Raw genomic sequence first — 27,642 nt, forward strand, 5'->3', positions numbered from 1 at the left:
CCACAAAAGATTATATTGCCTTTATCGTCTTTGGTATGTATGCGTGAATATATTTATTTATTTTCTTTTCTTTCATTTTCTTTTTAAAGAACTTTATAAATGAAATAAGGAACAAACAATATACACATGTACTAACGTATATAAATAATATCATCAATATCTATCCAAAACTTGGATTTCATGGTTGACGTGGCCCAACCAAAATCTCAAGTTCTCTGCGGATGACGAACCATCTCACCATCTCTTTTTTTCTCTCTCTTTTTTTTTTTTAATATCATCAGCACGGTTACATAAAATTCGTGATCCATGAAGTTGGCTTTCTTGTCGTTTTACTTCATCACCCCATTTTTTTAAAGTCTCCATCTTTATACTTCTTCAACTCTCCACCACCACCATTGTCACCACCACATTTAAACACACACTTTCACTTGTAGTGGGATTCGAAAGTGCGTTTTATTCATTTGTTTTACTGTTTTTGATAACCTCAAAATTTGCCTAAATTTTATTCTCTATAAATCCTTATATGTTTTACTTACATTCCTAAAGTTTTCAACTTTCTTGAGCTTCAAAAAGTACCTCCAATGGCTTCTTCTGCATTTGCTTTTCCTTCTTACATAATAACCAAAGGAGGACTTTCAACTGATTCTTGTAAATCAACTTCTTTGTCTTCTTCTAGATCTTTGGTTACAGATCTTCCATCACCATGTCTGAAACCCAACAACAATTCCCATGTAAGTTCACTTCTCTCTTCTCTGCTTCATCATGGAACTTGATTTAAGAACTATGAGATTTTGTAGCTTGCCCATTTGCTGAAATCTTGAATTAAATAATGGGTTTACTTTGTTTTTGACAAAAGTCAAACAAATTTGACTCCTTTTCTTAGTTACTTTATTGGAAATCTGTGGAAAATATAGTGAAATTAGACCAATAATATTGCTTCTTTGGTTCTGATTTCTGGGAACTGATTAGAGAAAATGACAGCTTTTGCGATTTGGGTTTTGTGTTGTGGTACAGTCAAACAGAAGAGCAAAAGTGTGTGCTTCACTTGCAGAGAAGGGTGAATATTATTCAAACAGACCACCAACTCCATTACTTGACACTATTAACTACCCAATCCACATGAAAAATCTTTCTGTCAAGGTAAAGATTCTAGCTTTGATGCATTTGTTTTAGCTTTCTTACAAATTGATGGATTGGTGGCATTTGGTAACAACTTATTGCAGGAACTGAAACAACTTTCTGATGAGCTGAGATCAGACGTGATCTTTAATGTGTCGAAAACCGGTGGACATTTGGGGTCAAGTCTTGGTGTTGTGGAGCTTACTGTGGCTCTTCATTACATTTTCAATACTCCACAAGACAAGATTCTTTGGGATGTTGGTCATCAGTCTTATCCTCATAAGATTCTTACTGGGAGAAGAGGAAAGATGCCTACAATGAGGCAAACCAATGGTCTCTCTGGTTTCACCAAACGAGGAGAGAGTGAACATGATTGCTTTGGTACTGGACACAGCTCAACCACAATATCTGCTGGTTTAGGTAATACAATCAATCATTCCTTTGGTGTGTTTGCCTTGTGTTGTTGTGTTTAGACAGTAAACTGTAATAAGAAAACAGAACTGAATCAGATATATGAGTTTTACAGGAATGGCGGTAGGAAGGGATTTGAAGGGGAAGAACAACAATGTGGTTGCTGTGATTGGTGATGGTGCGATGACGGCAGGACAGGCTTATGAAGCCATGAACAACGCCGGATATCTAGACTCTGATATGATTGTGATTCTTAATGACAACAAGCAAGTCTCATTACCTACAGCTACTTTGGATGGACCAAGTCCACCTGTTGGTGCATTGAGCAGTGCTCTTAGTCGGTTACAGTCTAACCCGGCTCTCAGAGAGTTGAGAGAAGTCGCAAAGGCAAGTTTATTGCATTTCTTTTCTAGAATGGTAAAGAATACTGGTCTTTATGGACTTGATGAGAATTTTGGCTTTTCTTGCGTATAGGGTATGACAAAGCAAATAGGCGGACCAATGCATCAGTTGGCGGCTAAGGTAGATGAGTATGCTCGAGGAATGATAAGCGGGACTGGATCGTCACTGTTTGAAGAACTCGGTCTTTACTATATTGGTCCAGTTGATGGGCACAACATAGATGATTTGGTAGCCATTCTTAAAGAAGTTAAGAGTACCAGAACCACAGGACCTGTACTTATTCATGTGGTGACGGAGAAAGGTCGTGGTTATCCTTACGCGGAGAGAGCTGATGACAAATACCATGGTAAAACAAGTTAGATAGATAACGTTTTCTCTAGTTCCTAAGCAGTGGGATATATATATTGATTATTTTTCTTTCAGGTGTTGTGAAATTTGATCCAGCAACGGGTAGACAGTTCAAAACTACTAATAAGACTCAATCTTACACAACTTACTTTGCGGAGGCATTAGTCGCAGAAGCAGAGGTAGACAAAGATGTGGTTGCGATTCATGCAGCCATGGGAGGTGGAACCGGGTTAAATCTCTTTCAACGTCGCTTCCCAACAAGATGTTTCGATGTAGGAATAGCGGAACAACACGCAGTTACTTTTGCTGCGGGTTTAGCCTGTGAAGGCCTTAAACCCTTCTGTGCAATCTATTCGTCTTTCATGCAGCGTGCTTATGACCAGGCAAGTTCAACATCTTAATCATTTTACTTTGTAATAAAACATTTTAAGAAACTAATAGAGTATATGGTGGCCTTCTCTGTAGGTTGTCCATGATGTTGATTTGCAAAAATTACCGGTGAGATTTGCAATGGATAGAGCTGGACTCGTTGGAGCTGATGGTCCGACACATTGTGGAGCTTTCGATGTGACATTTATGGCTTGTCTTCCTAACATGATAGTGATGGCTCCATCAGATGAAGCAGATCTCTTTAACATGGTTGCAACTGCTGTTGCGATTGATGATCGTCCTTCTTGTTTCCGTTACCCTAGAGGTAACGGTATTGGAGTTGCATTACCTCCCGGAAACAAAGGTGTTCCAATTGAGGTATAACTTTGGTCCTCTCAAATATGTCTCTCTTCCTTCATCATTTTGAGATAGAAAATCTCTTTGGGTGTATTTCAGATTGGGAAAGGTAGAATTTTAAAGGAAGGAGAGAGAGTTGCGTTGTTGGGTTATGGCTCAGCAGTTCAGAGCTGTTTAGGAGCGGCTGTAATGCTCGAAGAACGCGGATTAAACGTAACTGTAGCGGATGCACGGTTTTGCAAGCCATTGGACCGTGCTCTCATTCGCAGCTTAGCTAAGTCGCACGAGGTTCTGATCACGGTTGAAGAAGGTTCCATTGGAGGTTTTGGCTCGCACGTTGTTCAGTTTCTTGCTCTCGATGGTCTTCTTGATGGCAAACTCAAGGTTACTTATTACTTCCAGAAACTCTCTAATATTTTTCTGTCTTTTCAAAAAATACTGTTTCTAATTTGCAACTGTTTGAATATACAGTGGAGACCAATGGTACTGCCTGATCGATACATTGATCACGGTGCACCAGCTGATCAACTAGCTGAAGCTGGACTCATGCCATCTCACATCGCAGCAACCGCACTTAACTTAATCGGTGCACCAAGGGAAGCTCTGTTTTGAGAGTAAGAATCTGTTGGCTAAAACATATGTATACAAACACTCTAAATGCAACCCAAGGTTTCTTCTAAGTACTGATCAGAATTCCCGCCGAGAAGTCCTTTGGCAACAGCTATATATATTTACTAAGATTGTGAAGAGAAAGGCAAAGGCAAAGGTTGTGCAAAGATTAGTATTATGATAAAACTGGTATTTGTTTTGTAATTTTGTTTAGGATTGTGATGGAGATCGTGTTGTACAATAATCTAACATCTTGTAAAAATCAATTACATCTCTTTGTGTATCTTTCATAGCTTTGTGTGACATATTTTGGTACGAGCAGTGTTTTTAAACCTGGACCTATATATATGGCCTCATTGACTGACGATCGAACGTACCAATGCAGTGACCCGAACCACTTTCCGGTTTACATTCCAATCCGGTTTTACAAGATTGGATACAAGTATTTTTTTTTTCAAAATATCCCCAAAGAGCCTAAAGGCATTGAAAGACTCTATCTACAGAAGAGAGTTCTCTTGTTAAGAAAATATTAGACAATAATAGAGTATCTTCATTATGTTCTTATAATCTTATCTAATAATTACTCTCACTAAATAAGATGATTATGATTATAGTTTGCTTTCATAAAGATGAATGTATTCAGTTTTACTTATTAAGTATACTTTACTTGGGAATTTATCTATACCTAATAAATATAAAATAGTGTAATCATAATTAAATTGAATAAAAAAATGAAAAGAAAAGATATAGTATCTTAATTATGTTTATATCTAATATACTTCCTCTTTCACTAAAAAGATGATTTTAGGATTTATTTTTTTTGGTTCATAAAGATGAATGTAATCAATTTTATATATAAATTTATCTTCACCAATTAAATATACTATAATGTAAATCTTAAATAAATTGATCAATTTAATCTATAGATTAAAGTTAGAATGGATGAGAAAATTAGTTTATTAAAAATATGTGAATAGTTTAAAACACACAACTAAAAAACAAAGTGAACACATAATAATTTTGCAAACTACAAAATGGGGAGAAATGTGAAGATATTAGTTCATGCAATCCTTTTTTTTTTTTTTTTTTTCTTTCTAGAATCTCTCCACCTCCAAAGAAATGATTTGAATTTAAAATGATATGAAACTTAATGCTAAAAACCTGTAAAACGATCACCATTTAACAAACTACACTTTACGAAATAGTACATCTGTTGGCATTTTCATCATTCAACATCATAATTTTCGCCATTTCAGTTTCTTCTTGTTTCTTCCGAATTAATTCATCTTTCTCTTCATTTTTCCCATCATGAATCTCCAATTCTTTAATAACTTTCATGATTTTTTTCAACAACTTCTCCTTATTAAAACTTCCAGAGACCTTAATCTTTTGGTTCTCTTTATCCGGCACACATAATGTAACTCCTAATAATCATACAAAACAAATTACAACATGCATGCACATATATATATATATATATATATATCCCTTCATATTACTATCAATTATATACATTTAAACTATGATTATAGATATTATTCTACCTTTGAATTTGGATATAGTATGAGTCATAGCTCTCTCGCATATGCTACACTCCGGCATCTTGAATTCGACATGCGAAAAACTAGATCACATATAGAAGAAAAGCTAGTGAGTTACTAAGAGAATTTCATTAACATGTGTAAAAATATATATTACACTTACTCCTTAGGAGTATCTGGTTGGTTAAGCGAAATGGAACAACCCATCTTTTAAAATTTGAGCTATCAAAGAAATAAAATAAGATGGACCAATTTATGAACAGCCTATAACACTTTATATACTCATACATTCAAACAAATTACTCATACATAGAAAACTTATAATATATTTTTAACATATACACAAGACAGACAATATTTTTTTGAAACAGTGAAAAAAAGAAATACATAATAGATTATACAATTATTGATTTATACCATATATGATTTGTATAGGTTTATATTTTATAAGCCTTGTATACACATTTTGTTGTGCATAAGGAAACTTATCTTATTAATATTCAATAACATCTGATTTTGTAATTATTTTATAACCATTGTTTTCTTAATAAATTAAATTTGAATATATCTTTGCAATTATACCTCAAATATTCCTAATTCAATTTTGAATTTTACAAATAAAAAAAAATCTTATGTTTAAATTTCTCAGGCTTTCTAATTTGTATTTCTTTAACTTGGGAATATAATTAAATTCAAAGGTTATGCCAAAGACATTAGAGCACCTCTATTGATGCTAAATAGGGTGTCTTTCTTAATTTTATAATAGTAGATTAAAGACACTCATCGAAAAAGAGAAACAAAAATGTCGCTAGCAAGACACTTAAGACCTCTATTGAAGGCATTCTTAAAATAAAATGTCATATTTTTATTGGTTTTAATTTTTTTAAGTTTAATATTTAATAAATAAAATTAATTAAAGATATCTTTGACGAGGTTTTGTGATGAGAATGATTTTTTGAAATTTCACCGGGAAAATAATAGTCATTTACAAGTACATACGCTATTTGTTAGTCCGTAAAGCTTGCGTTTGAAAAGCATGGTTACTTTCATTATTTTATTAAAATTGTGTTCAAATGGTTATATTTGATTTGTTTATGTATTGTATAAACTCGTTATGATCTCATATATTCATTTGCTGTTAAAAAATGAATTTACATGATTACTTGACTCATCTAACTAGTTTAGATCTAGATTGAACCATTTAACCCCATATCATTATAGTAAGTGAAGTGATAGTTCGTATATTTCTCGGCACACAAAAAGTTCATGTATGTTTACGAAAACCAAGAGGTTGTTAGTATATTTTTTTTTATGGAATTTCTCTAAGATCTTAATATTCTTTGTTAGTTTCTTTAACAAAAAAATATATATTCTTTGTTAGTGTGAGTCTATAAGTATTAAGTAGTCTTGGAATAACTCTTTTGTAAAGCTCTTCATATATGTTTTGTAAAGAAATATTTCTATGCTTTTAAGCACTCTTCAAGGTATAGAACTAGAAGTTTTGACAGTTTTATAAAAAGTCAATGGCTTAATAAGTTAATATTGACAGTATTATCAAAAGTCAATGCTATATGTAATTAGCTTATTTGTTAGTTCTAAACGCGTTATGTCATAATTTATTATTAAAAAGTGATCAACGTTGGGCATTTGGTCTAGTGATCAAAATTTTGCAGATGCTGCAATTAACAAGTCTCAATAACTGAGTTTTCTAAGTGATTATCTTTCTCTCAGGCATATCATCGAACAACTTACAGGCATCCACCAAAGTCTACCAAAGAAGAGCTTTTTCTTGGTTATCCTCTGGAGAAGATGAGTTCTTATGAGATTGGGCATATAAATCTGATCTGGGCACAAGCCGTCTTCGAAGTTCATGGCCTACAGAGAAAGAAGAAATAACCAAAAATTGACGTTTTTGTCTGTTCGGTTAATTTTGTCTCTTTTTGTTGTTTGAGTCAACATCAACAAGGTATATTTTTTATGTGGTGAGTCATTGTCATTGTCATCATCATCATCATCAGCAGCAGCAGCAGCTCCTTCACATTGTAAATAGTCATACGGTAACGTGTTCTCTCTAGAAACCAAAGACATCAAAGGAAAATTTAGAATTGATAAAAAAAAAATATGGATACAATTCGATTTTTTTCTTGTAGCTCTCTCCCTCAAGACATAATCCTGAAGATCGGCTCTTCTCTTCAGGTTTTTGCTTGTATTTTTTTTACTAATTCTTCAGTTTTTTTTTTATTGTGATGCTACTTCTTGGTAAATTGTGTGCTATTTGATGAATAGGTGATTGATCTTTGTGCATTAAGTAGCTGTTCTACGTTTTGGAGAGAGTTATGTGGTTCTGATATCTTATGGGAACCTCTGTTTAGGCAAAGATGGCCTTTATTGTCCTCATTTGAATCTGATGGAGACAATACTCTGTTTCTTTAAACCCAAACCAATGAAAATTCTCAGGTAGAAATGAGACAGTTCCATGGATTCTTGTTTCTTTCAAATTCAAGTTTCTGAGTTGTTTTAGATTTTGGCCATTTTTGTAGGATAGTGAGTTTGTTTGTTGTTGAATTGAATTCTATTTATGATGAATTGGTTCTCATTAGATGGATGATGTTTGATTGACATGGTAGAGAACAATTGTTTAGTTGAGATATTTAACAATTGTTCTGTCTTGGAGAAACAAATTACTGAGGCATATTGAAGGTGATGTGATTCTTGATATTATCTGCTTTAATTGTGGATAGTTGGATTATAGAAAGCTTGAGACTTTTTTCTTGAAGAGGTGATAGTTGGAATTGGACATGGTCATCATAATCGTTTATATATCTCAACTTGCAGTTAGACTTTGCTTGTTTATAATTTGTTGTTGTGGCAGAGACTAAAATTCTTTGTTGTTGCGTTAGCATTACTTTGAGGTCTATTACAGGTTTCATGAATAGTCTATTTTAAAGCTTTTGTAGGAATGGAGAAGATTTTATGTGATGCAACACAAGGAAATGGCATCAAGAGCTTCCGAGGTGATTAAATATGTGACTAAGTCTCCTGCTACGTTGTCTTTAGAGGCAGGTATATATCTGCACGCGGTTGAAACCATGAGCTCGATGCGGTTTGGATTTCAAGATGTGGAGTTATTTTTCTTCAAACCAAACTTAAGTGTGCTGCTCAACCTCATTGGACTCATTTACTGCATACAACACTTGAAACCGCGGGTTAGTTACTCCCAGAGAAAGTCGACCGGCCTTTCGGAACATTTTCTAACTTCTTTAACATTTTCTTTCTGCAGCGAGAGCAAGTCGTGGATGTGCTAAGGCAATGTGGAATCTCAGAGCAGCTAGTTTGGGTGAAATGGTTAACGTTAGGTCGATGGTCAGGTGGGAGTCGAATGAGAGACGACATCGTGTCGCGTCAGGTCTCTCTAGTCGATGTTGTAACAGGGAAAGAAGAAACGGTTCTACGAGTGCTTCAACGAGGAGTTGTTCACGAAGTTCTACGTGTTTGTATCTCAACCGTTGATCTTGCCTGTGCACCTTGCAGCAGTAGCACCATCAGAAACTACTAAACTGTTTCAAGGATTCGAGGATTACAAGTTGAATTGGATTCAATGAATGTGATTAAACATGTGATATTGAAACAGTATTGAAGTTCGAGTAAATAATAACAACGCGCAATTCAAATGCAAACGATTGTATGGAGAATTAACTGTAAGAAATTCGCGGTAAAAAAACTGAAATTATAGGATTCATATATTGGGCCTTAGTATATTTTCGGCCCATTACCAAAATTATCTTAAACAAGTTTGAGTCCTAAACCCTTTTCTCCGGTTACAGCTACACCGCCGTTTTCTCTCTCCGCCGTCTTTTCTCTTCTTCTCCGACTGGTAAAAATCCTCTCTCCAGAACTCTGGTCTCCCGTTATATATATATGCTCGTCTACATTCTCCAATTGCTTCTCGAGTTCTTAGCTCATATCAGTCACATGTTGTTCTCTGTAAATTCAATTCCCTAATTTCAATTTGAAATTTTCTCTGTTGGTGAAAAGGCTCTGCTATTTGATTAGGTTGATGCATAGTAATTCGATTTCGAAACTCTGCTTTTAATTCCATAGACTATATAATGGAAAAGATGATGATAACAAGTTACTTGACTGATGATTATACAATCACATTATGCTTATGCTAAAGTTTTTTTTTTTGTATGTTCATGTAGAATCTGTGAAGGTGAATTTCGGAGTTGAGAAAGAGAGATTAGCGTGTAATGGCGATCGATAATGGCAAGCTTCAAGAAGAAGAAGCCTCATCTGTTACTCGATTCTATAACATTATTTTGGGTTGGGACTATAAACAGCTTACTAAAGAGAATGAGGTACTTCATCATCATACAACAAACTCCGTTTCTTCTTAGGCGAATGTGAGATTTGTTTTTCTTTTATCTTACTGTGTATTATGTAATGCAGAGGAAAAATAGAAAGGATTCTAAAGAGAAATTGAATGTTGTAAAGAATACTTATAAAGATGTTGATGATTATTTCGAGACTTTTGAACCATTGCTCTTCGAGGAAGTTAAAGCTCAAATTTTGCAGAATAAAGATGGTGAAGAAGGTTAGATACATAGAACTTAAATACAATTGGCTTTTTTCTTATTACTTTTGTCCATCCATTGATCATGAAAGAAAGTGGCAGTTGTTATTTTCAGCTATTAAAACTAAATTTGTATACTTGTAGTAAGGTTTTATGTTTAGATAACTAGTTTTTAACGTATTTGGTTCTGGTTGTGGAAATGGTTTTTTCTGTCTTTTTTCCTCTTAGCATCGGTGTGTAAAATGAGATTGGTAATGGAGTGCAACGAGGGCGAAGGGTTTCACTTTCTGTTAGTCACATACGAACATGAGGAGGATGAATATCTTGCTCAAAATGATCTTTTATTGCTATCAAAAGAAGAGGTACATATACTATTCCTTTGTTTTTGTTTGATTTTCCGAGGGTGTTGTATGACTTGCATTTCTGATTTTGTACTTTCTTGTATAAAATTTTCATTATCGAATGTTGGATTCACTTAGAGATTAACTTTTGCAGGTTAAAGGGAATTCATTTCCTTCATCTTATGGGTTTGCTGTAGTGGAACATCGTCAAAATAATCTTCTTCGTCTTCGGATGTATTTAGCTGAAGACATTGTGCAGATAACCAAGAATACTAAATCCTCTAGAACAAAGTCATTTATCCAAGCGCTTTCAAATATGCGTTCTCTTATTACATCATCTGCCAGCCCTATTGACAAAAGGGTATTCAGTTTAAAGGTCAGTTGTTATGAGACACAGCAACTATGTATAGTTATTATATCATTTGTTTTTTTCCATAAATTGGATGATAAGCCTTAATAATGTGGTCTAGTTTTAGGTTGTGTTATGCTAGCTTGGCTTCTCTTTTCTCTTTCTTTTATACTTTAATACTAGTTAGAATCTTAATGAACTTAAGCGACTGTTGTTGACATGATACATATCCTTTCTAGATATAATATAGTTCCCTTCTCTGATACAGCGTCTTTCATGGATGGTTTGTTAATTTGTAGTTATGTGGTTTATCAACCATTATTCGGGAATATATAGCACTACGATCAGTTAGTTCGCTCCCTTTCAAGGATTTAATCTTCACTGCAGCAGAAAAATCTTGTGGTTTTGGAGATGAAGCATGGAAAATATCTGGACCTCTGAATGAATTCTTTAACGAAAACCTTAACAAATCCCAAAAGGAGGCAATTGATGTAAGTCTAGCCTTGTAAATTCTTTCCTTAGAGACTTTGACAGTTTCCCTAACACAGATTTGGGCTCTTTGTTTCAAAATACAATTTTGCAGGTTGGTCTATCAAGAAAATCCTTCGTCTTAATACAGGTTGACTTCTCCACTTATAATTGTTTTATTGTTTCTTGAGGACTTATTACTTAGCTTTTACATGTTAAGATTGCATGTCAAAAACACAATCATTTTCAATGAGAAAGCCCTCAATTGACATGAAATTAAAATTCTCCAGCATGCTTACTGAGCTAGCACTCAAAGTCTTATATTTGACTCTCAAGATTGCCTTTTAAAAATATGCAGATGAAAACCAAAATTATTCTAAGTTGGCATTTTTTAGATCTTGTTGACTACATGAATATGAGAAACTTCTTTGTCAAACTGTATTGGCAGTCAATAGGGATATAACAGACTTGTTTTTCAAATTGCATTGAAAAGCAGATGAATTAATCTAATGATTTGGATACTAATGAGTCTATCCTTCTTTAGGGTCCTCCAGGTACCGGGAAAACTCAGACGATTCTTAGCATACTTGGTGCTATTATGCATGCTACTCCCGCAAGAGTCCAGTCTAAGTATGATTTCTTACATGCTATCCTTTGACACTCACTTGACTATGTGCAGCTCCGAGTTAAGATTATAACTATGCTTTGCATTCTGAAATTCCCTTTTTATTTATAATAGGGGTACAGATCATGAAGTAAAGCGTGGTATTCAGATGACTATCCAGGAAAAGTATGATTTTGCTCCCATTAAGATCTTTTAAATATTTCGATACTCAGTTCTCTCGCATACCCAGATGTGTGTTCATAATGATTCGAAAATGTTATTATTATCTATATCATATGGTGTTTTATTTGAAATCTTGCAACTTAAGAGTAATTGGAATAATATTGCATTGCATCAATAGTTTGGTCTGAAATATCACATACCATACATCCCTCTTGTTGAACATATTTCACTATGTCTTGTCTGCAGATACAATCACTGGGGAAGAGCCTCTCCTTGGATTTTGGGTGTCAACCCTCGAGATGCTATTATGCCTGAAGATGGTGACGATGGGTTCTTTCCAACCTCAGGAAATGAATTGGTAAGTCGGAAGATTTTATTCTGAGACAAATGGTAACCCCACATTTATTTCTTTTATCATATAGTAACCCCACTTTTCTGATTCTCTTTTGATGTTCAGAAACCGGAGGTGGTTAATGCGAGTCGGAAGTACAGATTACGTGTACTTGTCTGTGCTCCATCAAACTCTGCACTTGATGAGATTGTGTTGCGGCTTCTGAGTTCGGGTATGTGGTTAATCCAATTCATTATTTCATTATTTGAAAATTGGTAATGGTCTTATATGTTATGGTTTCTGCACTCTCAGGTCTTCGTGACGAAAACGCCCAGACATATACACCCAAAATAGTACGAATTGGTCTCAAGGCTCATCACTCTGTTGCGTCAGTATCACTGGATCACCTTGTATGTATCTAGTTTCCTTTACAGTTTGATTGCCTTTCGTCCTGGCTTAATTTTGGTTGCTTGATTTAACTTTATTAAAGAATGTTCAACTGGGAATCTATCTGTCTTCAGATAAGTAAAGGTCTGTTTAAGTATATTCATTCGGAGGAATCACACTTGTAGAGAACAAACAACGAAATAACAAAGTTTGTTGACAAATCTTGCCTTTGGGTACTGTTCTGACAACACTCTTTTGCAGGTGGCACAAAAGCGTGGCTCTGCCATCGATAAGCCAAAACAAGGGACTACAGGAACTGATATAGATAGTATCCGCACTGCAATTTTGGAAGAGGCTGCGATTGTATGGGGATTTAACTTTCGTATTAATGTAATTCAAAGCTTTTTTATTTTTCTTCCCTGAATCACCTACTTCTGTTTCTTTGCACTTTCAGGTGTTCGCTACCCTTAGCTTCAGTGGCTCTGCACTTCTTGCTAAATCTAACCGTGGTTTCGATGTCGTTATAATAGATGAAGCTGCGCAAGCTGTAAGCCCCTTCCAATAGAATATGGACTAATGCTCGATTTTTTTTGCTTAGTTTACACACTCTAAATGTCAGAGGGTTTTACTTTAAAGTGGAAATAATAATGCTTTGTTTTTTAAAAACTTTCTCATGGCATGTCATTACATTAAATTGAGTCATGTGTTAGCCCTGACCTATGTTGAAGTGTAAAGAAAATTTTAATCCTGGTTCGTCCTAGTCAGAGTCTGTCATGTATCTTATAAGTAATTGTTTTTGCTACGCAACTTAAAAAGCTTATGCAGGTAGAGAAATTTTTAATGCTTATATTCCCCATGTTCATTGCTAATGAAATTTACTCTTGTGTACTTTGCCAGGTTGAGCCAGCAACTCTTATCCCTTTGGCCACTAGGTGCAAACAAGTATTTCTGGTAAGATCCAATAGGTTACCCTTCATGTATCAAAATTGCAGTTAGTTTCCGGGTACATAAAATAAGTAGATGATTCGACACACACCATCAGTAGCTTCAAAGAATGAAGCATGCCTTACTTTTTTTGAAATTGAAGAATATAGATGTTAAAATAGTTGCATCTTGAAACTGTAGATGTTACAGGCAAGCGCAACACCATAAGTTTATGAGTTAATGATTAATGTTAAAGGCAACTTTGGTAGCTATGGATATCCTTATGTAAAATCTAATTTTATCAGGTAGGGGATCCAAAGCAACTCCCAGCTACTGTAATCTCAACTGTTGCTCAGGATTCTGGGTAAGTGCTTTAATCCAGTCATTGCATCCACACTTTATCTGTTTATGTCTCTCGTGTATATTGTATTGACACTATTGGATTGCTGTCTTTACTTTCTATAATGAAGGTACGGTACAAGCATGTTCGAGAGACTTCAAAAGGCTGGCTATCCAGTAAAAATGTTGAAGACCCAATACCGGATGCATCCAGAGGTACGGACATTCTTTCATCTAGCATCCACCTAAGACAGATTCTCACTGAATATCAGATTTCTTAAAGAATTATCATCAGTTGATACCTATTTCACAAACCAAGCCAAAGATTGTAGTTAGCTTAATTCTTACTCCAATGATTGCATCTTATTTTACCCTGCAAACAATTTTTTTAACTGAAAATCAGATAAGAAGCTTTCCGTCAAAGCAATTCTATGAAGGGGCACTAGAAGATGGATCTGACATTGAAGCTCAGACTACTCGTGACTGGCATAAATACCGGTGCTTTGGTCCATTTTGCTTTTTTGATATACATGAAGGGAAAGAGTCTCAACATCCAGGAGCAACTGGTTCTCGGGTAAATCTAGACGAGGTGGAATTTGTTCTTCTCATCTACCACAGACTTGTAACCATGTACCCGGAGCTGAAGTCTAGTTCTCAGCTAGCTATTATATCACCGTATAACTACCAAGTAAAAACTTTCAAAGATCGGTTTAAGGAGATGTTTGGTACAGAGGCAGAAAAAGTGGTTGATATCAACACTGTTGATGGGTTCCAGGTCAATATTCTACCCTCTTTCTCACAGTTCAACATCAATTGTGCTCATAAACAAATTAAAATGCATTAGATTCTGCTTTTATACTAATCTAAGAACTTGAACCGTAGAATTGTACTTACAGTCCAAAGTTTTCATCCATTTCTTTTTCGTTTTTTTCCTCATCTTGATGAAAAGGGAAGGGAGAAGGATGTTGCAATATTTTCATGCGTCAGAGCTAACGAAAATGGACAAATCGGTTTTCTCTCTAATTCTCGGCGGATGAATGTGGGGATTACACGAGCCAAGTCTTCAGTATTGGTAAGGCATATAAAGAAAACTTTCATAGAAACGATTCTCTAACTTTTTCTCCATATATTTATATACCCTCTCTCTGATTCTATCTCACTGATCCATTATCCATTGAAACTTGCTTATCAGGTCGTTGGTTCAGCTGCAACATTGAAGAGCGATCCACTTTGGAAAAACCTTATCGAAAGTGCTGAGCAAAGAAACCGATTATTCAAGGTAAAAATAACCTTTCTTTCCGTTTGTGTTAAAAGTGTCAACTGCTGCAACATACTGGGATCAAGAAGAAAAGTGTTGATTTTGGTGGTCTTGTAGGTTTCAAAGCCATTGAACAATTTCTTCAGCGAAGAGAATCTGGAGACGATGAAACTGACAGAGGACATGGAGATTCCTGATGCACCGTTGTATGAAGACGAATCTCTTCCGGTGGCACCATATGGTGGAGATGATGACTTTGGAGATGGTGATGCTGATCAAGACGATGTAGCCATGGCCGGAGAAGACTAAACTCTAAAAACCTTTTCGTTATTAGTTAGAACTTTGATATTACAGGAAGTGGTTGAACATCTAACAATATCTACACTTATTATTTGTATGGTTTTATTTTGGTTTACATACAGTAATAAGAATGTCTTTACTTGTGCTACGATCGATGATCTCATAGGTTTTGAATATTTGAAGAACACACGCAAAACATTTTGGGATAAAAAGATGGTATTTCTAAAATCTATATATACATTTTTGCAGCCATTTTAGCAAATAAATCCTAGACTTAGGACTTATTTACAATCTAATGCCATTAGCATTAAATCTTTTTTCCAAAATAATTAATTTTACTTTAAATTTTTGCTTTAAATTGTCAATCACATTATAAATCAAATTTAATCTCAACAATTTTCAAATCAATCCCTTAAAATTAGCATAAACATATTTGTTAACAATATTTTAAAACAAAGTTTTTTGTTAAATAAATATTATTCTTACTAAACGTTTTTTGTTTAAATAAATAAATTTTGTATTGGAACTTATTTACAATGTCATGTCACTGACATTAATTATTTATTAATGGAAATATTTAATTAAAGATTTAAATCTTCTAAATCTTTGCTTTTAGAGTTATTATGTCATTACCTTATAAGCAAAAATATTAATTTTTAAATGTTATTATTTATATATTTAAAATTTATAAAACATTATTAATATTTAAACTTATAAAAAGTTTGATATATCACAATTTTTTAACATCATTATATAATATATAGAGTTTAAAAAAATCTTAATTTTTTCCGTCATATTTTATGATTCAAAATTTTAAAAATGAACATATATTAACCAATTGGCAAAAAATGTGTGGGTTCAACGTCCCGTATCGACAAAAATATTTAGACAATGATTTATAAACATATCATAAATAAGATCAACATTAATATAAATAAATGATTTTTTTACGGGACGGGTTTGGCGGGACGGATTTGGCAGGACGTTACTTAATAACAATTGTAAACTATAAAATAAAAATATATTATAGATAGATACAATTTGCAAAAAAATAAAATTATACTAACTTTAAAAAGATAAATTGTCCCTGCGATGTACCGCGGGTTAAAATCTAGTTAATAATTAAAGTTGGAATAATGAGATATAACAATGATATTTTACAAGTAATAGCACTAAAATTTATTGAAAACTTTAGAAGAGAAACGAAACTGCTCTAAAAGAGCTTCATTCACCATGACCCATAAGAAGTAGCTGCCAAGAATAAAAAAACTTAATAACTAATAACCATTGTTGGAGCAATAGAGATAGTTTTAAACATGTATTAAAGATTCAAAAGCATTTCCTTGTAATGAGCAAGTAACTTGTTGTTGTCCCCTGTCCATCTCTCTGTCTCAGACCACGTCCAGTATTAGAATATCTCCTGCTTTCACATTGTAATAAGCAAGTGACCTATTATTGTCCTTTAAAACCGCTCTTAACCCCCTTAACGTCTGTTTGTTTGCTTGAATTTGAACCACCTCAGCTATTTTCTCCTTCAAACTTGCTACGTTTTCAGACAATGACTGCACTGTGATCTTAATGACTTCCCCTCCGTCGGGAACACAAATCACCCTGAAAATAGACAAACCCTCATGTTGGGCAAGAAACTGGTCTTCTGGCTCAAGTGGAACAAGGGCTGACTCATCCAACTCTGGTCTCTTTTGTGGAGGTGTAGGAGGAGGCATTTCAAGCTTAGGTAGCAACTCTTGATCCTCCACAAAATCTTTGGACACAGAATTATGCCACTCAATCATAGAATTCTCCCCTCCTTCAAGCCACTTATGCTCGCGAACACGATCCATAGAATACGTTCAAGAAAACCCTCAAGAACGGTGTTCATATAAGCGGTGAAGAAAGCGAACATGTAATCAGTTTGCTTCATAAACTCAAACTGATTGTCCATCATCACTCTTTCCATCAGTTTCCCACGAAAAGCATCCCCATACCACGCCACAAACTGAGCTGTGACCTTAACAGTATCAAGCTCGGTGAAGGTCATCCCTTTAAGAAGTCTACACTGTAGAAGATTAGGCAGAACAAGTCTTTGAGACTGGACCCTGGGCTTAGACTGAGTATATGGCGCAAGTCGAGGAACTTTATCATGATTCTGAAAACAGTATCGACTAAGCCTTCTCTGGTAAGATACTTGAATAGGATCTTCAGGTGAAGCCATAAGAAATTCGAATCTTGGATCCTTTGTATTAGAGCCCATGACCAATAACTTAAACTCCCACGCATATTTGGAAACCAGAAATGCCACTTTGTCGACAATAGTTGCTTGTCTGACCTCTGGAGGGGCATGAAAGACTTTGATATCCATCCCATCCGAAACATCAGTAACTCCCTTTCGATACAGAACGTAGCATTCAACAAACTTGCGATGATAATCTTCGTAACCAGGATCTGCAAGGCGGAATTGAGCAAGCTTTTTCTCGAACAATGCGTGATAACCATCTGCTGAGTTCCTCAAGAAGTTGAATCGTGTATCATCCATACTAGACTCTATGACCATCATCTTAAAATCCGACCCAAATATTAAATTGATTTGCTTTAATTTAGTTTTTTTTTTTGGTAGGAGAGGGGGAGACAATGGTCTCCCCTCATTTATTAGATACTAAACTACAAAAAATTATAAGCGTACATGTCGCGGGAACGCAGTCCCAGTCGCATCCTCTAACATAATCGAATGAACTATATCAGGACAAGAATACAAAGAAAGAAAACCGAACTGAAGTGAAAACGCATAGTTAGCTAATCCGTCAGCTAGACGATTAGCCTCCCTATACACATGAGAAACCCGGACTAACCAGTCCTTTGAAAGTAAGCCATGGCACAAGCGTACCAGGAATGCCAGCGGATGCGCCTCGCTTATCCCTGACTGAAGAAACCCCACCACCAACTCCGAGTCCACCTCCAACTCGACTCTCCTAAAACCTTGATCCCAAGCAATGAGTAGACCATAGTAGACCCCCCACAACTCTGCCATCGGAGCCGAACAAACGCCAATTGGAGTGCAAACCCCCCAACCCACAAACCATCCTCATCGCGGATCACTCCACCAGCGGCAGCCGGCCCTGGGTTACCCCGACTCGCCCCATCTGTAGAGACCTTCACCCAACCCTCAGGCGGCTTCGTCCAAGCAATGTGCCTCTCGACCCTTGCCACCGACTGCGACCCGCCAGCCACCAAGTTATGAGCTTTTGTGACCTCTATGGCCATATCTTTGATGAACCGGACTCGATCCCTACACTTCCCGTTCTCACCAAAAACATTGCCACACCTCCACTTCCATGCCCACCATACCGCCATACTGAACAGTGTCGACCAATCTCTCTTTCGGGACCCCGACGTTCCCTCCAGATTCGCATAAAGCCACTCCAACAATGACATTCGAAAAAAGGATTGTCTTTCCCGGAGAGGAACTAGACGGACCCAAATTCCTGCCATGGCTGGGCAGTCTCTTAGAATATGCAAGATTGATTCAAGACCACCCTTACACACTTGACAAACTTCAATATCACCAATGTGACGTCTCACCCTCTCGACATTTGTCATTATTACCTGCTGCCCGACAAGCCACAAAAACACTCTTACCCTTTCCGGCGCAATAACTCCCCAAATTCGTTTGAAGAAACTCTCCATGCATGGCTTAGACTCCTCCTCTTGAGTTAGCAACACATAAGCAGAGCCAACAGTGAAATCTCCATCTGAGGTACCCTGCCACGAAATTCTATCTCTCAATCCCAGCACGCCTTTTATTACTACCGCATGCAAACGATCAGTCACGCTTCTTGGCAGGCACTGTCCCAACTTCACCATATCCCAGCCCACACCTTCAGTCCAGAACTCCTCAACTCGAGCGTTTAACTCCTCCGGTGATAACAGACATGTAGCCCGAGTACACAACGGTTCATGTAAAATCCACCTGTCAGACCAAAACCGGATCGACTTCCCATCACCTGGGACCCATCCTAACCCCTTCGCCACTCCCTCACGCAAACCAACCCCAATACTGCGCCAAGTCGAAGACCACGTAGCTTTCGGTACAAGCCAGGAAGAATCGTGAACATCTGTGACCTTATATTTCCGCCTCAGAACTCTTGCCCATAGACTTACCTTGTCATTCAAGAGTCTCCAACCCACTTTCGCCAATAAAGCCCGATTCATGTCTTTTGAAGCCCGCAGACCCAACCCACCAGCCGCCTTAGGTCGACAAACTTTTTTCCAAGACAACAAATGCTGCTTTCTCTTCTCCACTGTACTCCCCCATAAGAAATTACGAGACACTTTATCCAGCTGCTCAAGCAACGAAGCTGGTAAAAGAATTGAACTCATAGTATGGATTGGAATTGACATCAAAACTGCTTTAGTCAACGTGATCCTCCCTGCCAAGCTTAAGGACCTGCTCTTCCAACCAGACAAACGAGAAGAAACTCTCTCTAGGACTTCCCCAAAGGTATCCTTATTAATCCTCTTCTGCAAAACCGGCATACCTAGATATTTGCCCAGTTCCCGGGTTGACCCAATCCCAGTCTCAGCTGTGATAAGTCCTTCCAAATCTCGACTCACATTATTAGAGAAAAAAATCTTTGATTTCTCCAGGCTTACTTTCTGTCCTGAAGCTAAGCAAAAACTCTCCAACACCTTTCGAATAACCCGCACCTGAGCCACTGATGCCTCTGCAAAAAGAATAAGGTCATCTGCAAAGCACACATGAGAGACTTTCGGTCCACCCTGCGAAATCGAAATCGATTTCCAATCACCCCTTCCCACCGCGGTTTCTATTTGATGGCACAACCGTTCAATACAAAGGACAAACAGATAAGGTGAAATAGGGTCTCCTTGCCTTAACCCTCTCTCCGGCGTAAATGAATCTGTCTTCTCCCCGTTCCACAACAAACTCATTTCCGGACCAGCTACACATTCCATAATTCTCTTGATCCAACCTTCAGACAAACCTGCTGCCTCCAAAGTCTCTGCCAAGAAATCCCAACGAATGCGATCATAAGCTTTCTCCAAATCCAACTTAAGCAGCATCCAACCTTTCCGGCCTTTCTTCCTCCTCATAGAGTGGACTGCTTCTTGTACCACGACTATGTTATCAAAACTCAGTCTGCCCGGAATGAAACTAGCTTGAGCGGGTCCAATAAGCTTAGAAATAACATTCTTAAGTCTAATCACCATCATCTTCGTGATTATCTTGAACAACACATTACATAAGCTCACCGGCCGAAATTGTGTTATCCTCTCTGGTTTAGCCACCTTCGCCAACAACACCAACAACACGTCATTTGTTGACTTAGGCAGAACCCCGGATTCAAAGAACTCCATCACAAACTTGGAAACAGATTCTCCTACCGTTTCCCAACACTGCTGATAAAACACCGGTTGATACCCATCTGGACCAGGCGCTTTAAACCTCCCCATGCTGCGAACTGCCACTACTACCTCATCCCTTGTAAACGGCCTGTTCAAATTATTCTTTTCCTCTCTAGTCAGCCTCGGAAATCCCTCTGTAGGCAAAGTCCCTCTCACCACACTTACATCCTCTAGAGAGTACAACTTTCTATAATAGTCCATCGCTAACTTCTCCAAGGCCTCTTTCTCTGTAACCCATCGATCCTCTGAATCTTTCAACATCTCTATTCGGTTCCTCCGTCTCCGAATAACCGTAGAAGTATGAAAAAAAGTCGTGTTTCTATCTCCTAACGCAAGAAGCTTTTCCCTGGATTTTTGAAACCACAGTGTCTCCTCCTGGTGCAACAACACATCAAACTCTTTCAGCAAGGTGTCCTCTTTCATTAACAGGTCATCGGTTTGCACTACCTCTAACAAATCCTGCACTGCTTTAAGATCTGACACCACTTTCTCCTTACGCACATGAATATTGCCAAAGACCTCCTTGTTCCATTTCTTTAGCTGCCATCGTAACCTATTTAAGGCCACCGGAGTGGACAAACCCGTATCCCATGAAGCTGTCAACAACTCCTTAAAACCCTCATGACTCAACCAGGCTGCCTCAAATCGGAACGGACGTCGTCTTGCATCTACATTCTGAGCAGGACACAGCTGAAGATACAAAGGAGCATGGTCAGAAGAGAGAAATGGAAGATGAGAAACCAAAGCCTCTTGCCACTTCAACCTTGCGTGAGCACAAAAGAGAACCCGATCTAAACGCTTAGCCACAAAGGTACTTTCCACCAACCCCCTACGCCAAGTGAAACGATTCCCTTTAAACCCCATGTCTATCAGAGAGAGATCATTTATCCACTCTCCAAATGCCAAAGAGTCAGAAGACAACTGCCCATTACCTCATGTTCTCTCATCCACCCGTAAGATAGTATTAAAGTCACCACCAATGATCAATGGCCCATCTAACCCACTCACAGCTTCCCGTAATTCATTCCACAAACCACTGCGGCGACTAACTGATGGAGCAGCATAAACTACCACCAAATGCACACTCTCCAACCCAGTCAAAATCTTCGCATGGATAAATTGAGACGTTGAGGACACAATCTCCACATTCCCAACTGAAGACCTCCACAACAACCACAAACCACTACTCTGCCCAACTGCATCAACTCTAAACTGATTCTCGAACCCCAACCGTTGACAGATCCTTCCCGCTCTGTCTCCACCAGCATGCGTTTCAAATAAAGCCAGCACATCTGTATCAAATTTCTTCAACACGTATCTTATGGATCTTCTAAAAATGGGTTTATTCGGCCCCCGGCAATTCCACAATAGACAATTCATCATAAAGATATGAATAACACGAAAAACTGCCGGGGAAAAATATTATTTAGCCCCATCCCCATCAATAGGAGTCCCAGTCAACTCCGGAAGAGCGACCTCCATCAATGTGGTACCTTCTGCTGAGACCCCGTCCCCCAAAGAACTCGGAGGATCATTCACCTGCAGTAAGCTAGCCCCTACACTGGGCTCGCTACCATTCGTGAAGACACCACCGTCTCTTCCCACACTAACATGTTCCACTCTCAAGCGTTTGCCAGGGGATACTCCACCTAAATCCCCTCGCGTTGGACCATACACCAAACCACGTCCCGGAGCCAAAGACTTAGAGATCCTACCTCTTGCAACATAGTGCTTCCCTAATTTACTTCCTCCAACTCTCTTATCCAACTCCACTGTCCGCACACCACCTGTTGCAGGAGCCCCCTTCCTATTTTTCTGTATTACCAAGCTCTGCTCCCCACTGCGATTCTGATTACCCCCATTCTGTGGCCTCACATTCTCCTTATCCACCTCCCCCACACCTACCTGACGATCAACCTCCACCCTATCAGTCAACTCCGCAAGCCCACCAAAACTATTCGCTACCGCCAGTGGTGTTGACCCTTCATTCTGCAACCTCTCCACATTCGGTTTATCTAACGATCCTCCAGCAGAAAAAACAAGCTTTGGACCCTGCGTTCTGTTGCGTGCCCTTCTAACCTCTGTAAACCCATCTTGGTTCTGTGTAGACGCACTACTCACTATTTCCATTCCCTGTTCACTCCTCTGCGACCCTTGAGTTGTTCTCCCCATTGGGCAGTTGTTCACTGTGTGACCATAGATACCACATAACGAACAAATAGTCTGCAACCCCTCATAAGACACAAAGTACCTTTCTCCGTTAACTACTAGTGTTCCTTTAAGTGGATTCTTGAGATTCACTTCAACACACACACGAGCAAACCTGCCTCGTTCCTTCCGCAAAGTCGTCAAGTCCACTTTAATAGGCTTCCCCAATCCTGCTGCAATTCCCAGCAGAATTTCATTATGATAGAAAGTAACTGGCAAATTCGCTACTCGCACCCAAACCGGAGTCGTCTCTATCACATCTCTCAATGGATTAAACTCCGGTGACCAAGCTTGGACCATTAGAATGCTGCCCAAAACTCTCCACGGACCACCCGTCAATGCCATCATGTAGTCTTCCTCCACCTCGAATCTAACCATGAAGAACTGTCGCGGGAGATCCAACACTGACATCCCTCCCGTTGGTCTCCATAGATCCCGAAGCTTCCGAGACAACACTTCAATTGTGGTGTGACGACCCAGGATTTTCACCAACATACACTGCTTGTACAACCCGTTCATAGCATCCAAAACTTCTTTCTCGATTGTGATTACAGGTTCGCCGTCAACCCCATCTGGAAATTCCAATCGCATCCGTGACCTCACAAAATCATCATCTAACACACTCTCCGGCACCGGAACTCCCCCACCACCACTACCCCGAACAGTCTCCACAAAGGATTTGATATCCACCCTCTGCAATCCTGGCGGCTGACCATCCTCCTCTATCTCCTCATCTCGAATCTCAGATCGCAATCCCCCGTGGCGGCTAGGGCTTCCCATTAACACATTGATTTCCCTGCTTTAATTTAGTTAATACATTGATATATTATTTTAAAAATACAGATTTTAAAATTAATTTATTTCTATAATTTTATGTTAAGTAGTTTATATTTAATTATGTTAATTAAGACTTAAGAGATGTAATTTTATGCTTAATTGTGTACGTAAGTTTATAATAATAGTATTTTATTAAATTATTAAGATTTATGATTTTGTATTTCATAGATGATCACTATAGTACCAGAAAATAAAATTATGAGGTATAAAATAAAACTGTATTTTATTAAGTGAATTTTCGATCACTATATATTTTTTAATTAGTAAAAGCTTTGATATTGAAGGCAAATATCAAAATCACCATATTTTATGGTTTCTGAACTATATTTTCATTATTCAGCTGCTGCTTTCAGATGTCGCAACTTGCACAATATGAAAGTAATAAAAAATTTCAAGATTCACCCGTAGAAAACTCTAAATACGCATTAATACACATATTGACAATGTGTATATAAAATTATAAACACGTATAGTTATAGAAAAAGAAGCACATCTGCTTGAACTTTTGGAGGACAAAAGACTTTGACAAAATGAATGCAAGACAAAATCAATCATCATCGCTGTCGTGATCATTGCCTTATCATATACACTTTCAATATTCAAGGCAACGATCTTCGTTTATTCAGGACAGCTGCCTTATTTTATTTTTAATACTTTTTTGTGAACTTCCTTTTTAGGCGAATTTTAAATAGTAATGGCCAATGGCCATACGTATCTTACTTTTTTCTTGTTGTTAATTTACAAATAGAGCAACAATCTGTTTAGACAAATCTTTCACGTATCTTTAGTTATCATTTTTCATTCATGCATAAAAGTGTTCCTCAATTATTGCAAGCTCACTTATCTTTATTTAAGTGGATTAAACGACCTATAATCTGATATATGTAACCGAATCATCAACATTATAATTTTGTTTATTAATTACGTGAAACCGACTTACCGAGAGACTCCGAGGTTGGAATTGGTCCATTTCAAGTTTTTATTTTATTTTCTACTCATTTTTATCATTAGTTCATTAGTTTGTAATATTATTTAATCTGGTGTCCTGTATATATTATTCGTAATTTTTCTTACATTTGAAAACAAAACATCAAAAATCTAGTCTGATCTCAATTAAACTGCCTTTCATAAAAAAAAATATCGGCTTAATTAATTAGGTCAGATAAAAAAATTGTTTTGATTTTTAGTAATTTGTGGTGTTTTGTTATTCTAGACCATAAACCAATATCAACTAAGTCACATTTACCTTTGGTGGTGAAGATACGAAATACACGAAAATATGTCAAATTGTGGATACTTAATGTAACTCTTCTTTTTTTTTGCGGTAAATGTATTAGGCGTTTTATGAAATGGCATATAATTAACGATATATCTCATAATAAAGGAAGGAAATAATTTTAATTAAAATGTCAACTCTGGTCTATCGTATACACGTAGATAGGTTACGACTGTTCCTTTTTTATTTTGTCTAATATCGGCAACATGAATTTACGCACACACACTCACACACAGACGATATTTTAGCGTAGTTTCACATTAACAGCCACCATAAGACCAATAAAAGATGAGAATGCCAGAAGATGAGTCTTACGGATATATATGAACATATTGACTCTTTATGAATTTTCAAATATCTCTGGCGTGTCCAAAACACCCACCAAATTAGTCCCACGACCTAATATTATAATAGTAATAAACATTATTATAGCAATAAAAAAAACTCAATTACTTCTTGCTAACACACACAAAGCCACAATATAAAACCCCCTCTCAACGTACCAAAAATTTCACCACCTCCCCATAACGAAAAATTCATTTCACTTTTCCTATAACAATTCAAGATTAAGCTATGGGTTATGAAACCAAATCGACTTTGGACACCGAGAGATCGACCGCGCCAGGAACCGGCACCACGACGAAGAGTTGTTCGATGACTCAAGTTGTCCTAAGATTTGTTCTGTTTGCAGCCACTTTGACATCAATAGTGGTAATGGTTACAAGTAAACAGACCAAGAATATATTCCTTCCTGGAACTCCCATTCGTATTCCTGCTGCAGAGTTCACCAACTCACCGGCTCTTATGTAAGTTCATCCTAATAATTCATTAATTAATATTTTCTTTTATTTTCTCGAATTTGATTGATCATCTTTAGTAAATGTGACTAAGGGCCAGAGTTCATATGTGATTTGTATATCTCATATATAGTCAAACTAAGTAGACAATATAATTATGGGTTGTTGTGTTGTTTGGAGAAGTAATAGAGGTTGTTTTATCAAACACGGGTCTTAAACCATATCTTAATCCTAACTTAGAAGAAGTCATGTCAAATTAGGATAGTGTAATACAATGATCGCTTGATCGGTCACATGTATGGACCATTGAAAATCTGGTCAGAGCGTGGATTTTTTCATGTATACAAAAATATATATTTAATTTTGAGAAACCAAGAGGATTTTGGTCATGTATATGGAAAAGAGGATGTAGTATCACGTAAATGTTTAAACATATACTTAACAAGTAAAATTTATACATACAAATCGCCGATCTTATATGAATTGTTTATTTACGTGTGGGAGTAGTTGGAATTTCGAAACAAAGGTTGTGGAAAGTCAAAAGTAAGTTGGCGAACTTTAGTTAACGAAAAAGACTCAAAATTATAGTAAATGTTCAGTGATAATGATAAAGCAGCTTCTTTCTTTCTTTTTTGTCAACCTATTTTAAAAAACATCTTTGTATCAGATGATTTAAATATCGTATAAATCTTTTAATTTATGTAGTATTTAATTAACTAAATCCACTTTTTTCGTTTGCTAATGTGTAGATACTTTGTGGTAGCATTATCCGTGGCATGCTTTTACAGCATTGTATCTACATTTGTCACCGTATCTGCTTTCAAGAAGCATTCCTGCTCTGCGGTTCTCTTGCTAAATCTTGCCATTATGGATGCGGTAATTAATTCTCTCTAGCTCGCACAATTACTAACCGGCCGAAACAAAAAAAAAAATGAATTTAAAATCAATGCAAATCACTTTATGAAATTACTCAAAGTAATAAACTTCATGTTTTGTTTCATTACTTACATACAACAACAACAACGTTTTAACAGGTGATGGTGGGGATAGTGGCCTCAGCAACCGGGGCAGGAGGTGGAGTAGCTTACCTTGGTCTGAAGGGAAACAAAGAAGTTAGATGGGGCAAAATCTGTCATATCTACGACAAGTTTTGCCGTCATGTTGGAGGAGCAATCGCCGTCTCATTGTTTGCTTCGGTTGTCCTCCTCCTCCTATCCATCATCTCTGTCCTCTCCCTCTACAAGAAAATCCGTTGAGTCACTCTCTTTGTTTCGTTGTTTCTCTCAAGGTAATACAAATTGATGATGTTTTTGTTTTTTTATTTGGTATAATCTGTCGAAGTTGACTTGTATGCGTCTTAGTTCTGTAAGTGTTGTATTATTTAAATTTCGTTGATTTTGTATAATTGTGTGATTAAAGTATTTGTAAACCGAGGTTTCTAGTGAATCTTTGAATTTTATTCAGTGTTTTGTATAATTGTGTGATCGAGCATTCTGACTCGATATCTTTTTGCATTCATAAAGAAAACTATTTTGGTCCAAGATGGCAAAAATAATTGGGATTAATAAATTTTAGTGAAAATGATTCGTTAGCCATTTGACCGTTGACAGCTGGTATCTGTTACGTCACAATTTTTGTAATCATATCTTTGTTTATTAGATTTAAGATTATATCTTAGTGTAGCCGTAGCCTCAAGAGAACCCATAATTTAAGATTATCCAATAAAATTATCAATTTACTTACGTATTACGTATCTTTGAGTCTAGGTGTCCTGCATGACGGGCTATTATTTTAGCTTATGATTGCGTGTAAGAAACTCTAATAGCTAAATTCAGAATCTTAGATATTATAATCGCAATGATATGTGTTATCCAACGACCTTATTAGTATCCC

General features: G+C 36.9%; 5 protein-coding genes and 1 pseudogene across 19 annotated transcripts; 4 read left to right on the forward strand and 2 right to left on the reverse strand.

Moving 5' to 3' along the window:
* The first annotated feature begins 188 nt into the window (after nucleotides 1-188).
* On the forward strand, nucleotides 189-4,031 carry CLA1 (Deoxyxylulose-5-phosphate synthase). Its single transcript, NM_117647.3, has 9 exons — nucleotides 189-731; nucleotides 1,015-1,140; nucleotides 1,224-1,539; nucleotides 1,646-1,917; nucleotides 2,005-2,278; nucleotides 2,356-2,663; nucleotides 2,746-3,027; nucleotides 3,106-3,390; nucleotides 3,478-4,031. Exons 1-9 carry the CDS (start codon nucleotides 582-584, stop codon nucleotides 3,616-3,618), a joined length of 2,154 nt encoding a protein of 717 aa, NP_193291.1. The 5' UTR covers nucleotides 189-581; the 3' UTR covers nucleotides 3,619-4,031.
* Nucleotides 4,032-4,560: 529 nt separating this feature from the next.
* On the reverse strand, nucleotides 4,561-5,434 carry AT4G15562 (superoxide dismutase 1 copper chaperone-like protein). The gene is made up of 3 exons (NM_001341053.1): nucleotides 5,320-5,434; nucleotides 5,160-5,239; nucleotides 4,561-5,039 (listed from the first exon to the last, which is right to left on the reverse strand). Exons 1-3 carry the CDS (start codon nucleotides 5,361-5,363, stop codon nucleotides 4,810-4,812), a joined length of 354 nt encoding a protein of 117 aa, NP_001328049.1. The 5' UTR covers nucleotides 5,364-5,434; the 3' UTR covers nucleotides 4,561-4,809.
* A 1,140-nt stretch (nucleotides 5,435-6,574) lies between these two features.
* On the forward strand, nucleotides 6,575-8,941 carry AT4G15563 (F-box-like protein). 10 transcript variants are annotated; one of them, NM_001341057.1, is made up of 4 exons: nucleotides 6,575-7,213; nucleotides 7,307-7,613; nucleotides 8,105-8,362; nucleotides 8,437-8,890. In NM_001341057.1, the coding sequence occupies exons 3-4, from the start codon at nucleotides 8,135-8,137 to the stop codon at nucleotides 8,710-8,712; spliced, it is 504 nt and encodes a 167-aa protein (NP_001328670.1). In that variant the 5' UTR covers nucleotides 6,575-7,213; nucleotides 7,307-7,613; nucleotides 8,105-8,134; the 3' UTR covers nucleotides 8,713-8,890. The 10 variants fall into 10 exon arrangements, with proteins under 10 accessions (NP_001328670.1, NP_001328671.1, NP_001319952.1 ...); NM_001341054.1 differs by having other exon boundaries at nucleotides 6,760-7,352; nucleotides 7,443-7,613; nucleotides 8,114-8,362; nucleotides 8,437-8,930; NM_001341060.1 differs by having other exon boundaries at nucleotides 6,773-7,352; nucleotides 7,529-7,613; nucleotides 8,114-8,362.
* A 29-nt stretch (nucleotides 8,942-8,970) lies between these two features.
* Nucleotides 8,971-15,425, forward strand: MAA3 (P-loop containing nucleoside triphosphate hydrolases superfamily protein). Of its 4 annotated transcripts, NM_117648.8 has the most exons (21): nucleotides 8,971-9,030; nucleotides 9,359-9,514; nucleotides 9,606-9,750; nucleotides 9,958-10,091; nucleotides 10,225-10,446; nucleotides 10,719-10,910; nucleotides 11,003-11,038; nucleotides 11,432-11,517; nucleotides 11,627-11,677; nucleotides 11,921-12,032; nucleotides 12,132-12,237; nucleotides 12,318-12,415; nucleotides 12,654-12,755; nucleotides 12,847-12,939; nucleotides 13,290-13,343; nucleotides 13,622-13,680; nucleotides 13,787-13,871; nucleotides 14,059-14,430; nucleotides 14,605-14,727; nucleotides 14,848-14,934; nucleotides 15,031-15,425. In NM_117648.8, the coding sequence occupies exons 2-21, from the start codon at nucleotides 9,407-9,409 to the stop codon at nucleotides 15,220-15,222; spliced, it is 2,457 nt and encodes an 818-aa protein (NP_193292.3). In that variant the 5' UTR covers nucleotides 8,971-9,030; nucleotides 9,359-9,406; the 3' UTR covers nucleotides 15,223-15,425. The 4 variants fall into 4 exon arrangements, with proteins under 4 accessions (NP_193292.3, NP_001329006.1, NP_001329005.1 ...); NM_001341063.1 differs by having other exon boundaries at nucleotides 9,606-10,091; nucleotides 15,031-15,367; NM_001341064.1 differs by lacking the exon at nucleotides 8,971-9,030 and having other exon boundaries at nucleotides 9,336-9,514; nucleotides 15,031-15,403.
* A 1,183-nt stretch (nucleotides 15,426-16,608) lies between these two features.
* AT4G15590 lies at nucleotides 16,609-23,619 on the reverse strand (annotated as a pseudogene; the record flags this gene model as incomplete). The annotated part of the gene is made up of 1 exon: nucleotides 16,609-23,619.
* A 1,507-nt stretch (nucleotides 23,620-25,126) lies between these two features.
* AT4G15610 (Uncharacterized protein family (UPF0497)) lies at nucleotides 25,127-27,309 on the forward strand. 2 transcript variants are annotated; one of them, NM_117652.4, is made up of 3 exons: nucleotides 25,127-25,758; nucleotides 26,499-26,625; nucleotides 26,784-27,309. In NM_117652.4, the coding sequence occupies exons 1-3, from the start codon at nucleotides 25,526-25,528 to the stop codon at nucleotides 27,003-27,005; spliced, it is 582 nt and encodes a 193-aa protein (NP_567472.1). In that variant the 5' UTR covers nucleotides 25,127-25,525; the 3' UTR covers nucleotides 27,006-27,309. The 2 variants fall into 2 exon arrangements, with proteins under 2 accessions (NP_567472.1, NP_001329530.1); NM_001341066.1 differs by having other exon boundaries at nucleotides 25,243-26,292.
* Nucleotides 27,310-27,642: the final 333 nt, after the last annotated feature.

The sequence above is a fragment of the Arabidopsis thaliana genome, chromosome 4, assembly GCF_000001735.4.
Source record: "Arabidopsis thaliana chromosome 4, partial sequence".
NCBI lineage: Eukaryota > Viridiplantae > Streptophyta > Magnoliopsida > Brassicales > Brassicaceae > Arabidopsis > Arabidopsis thaliana.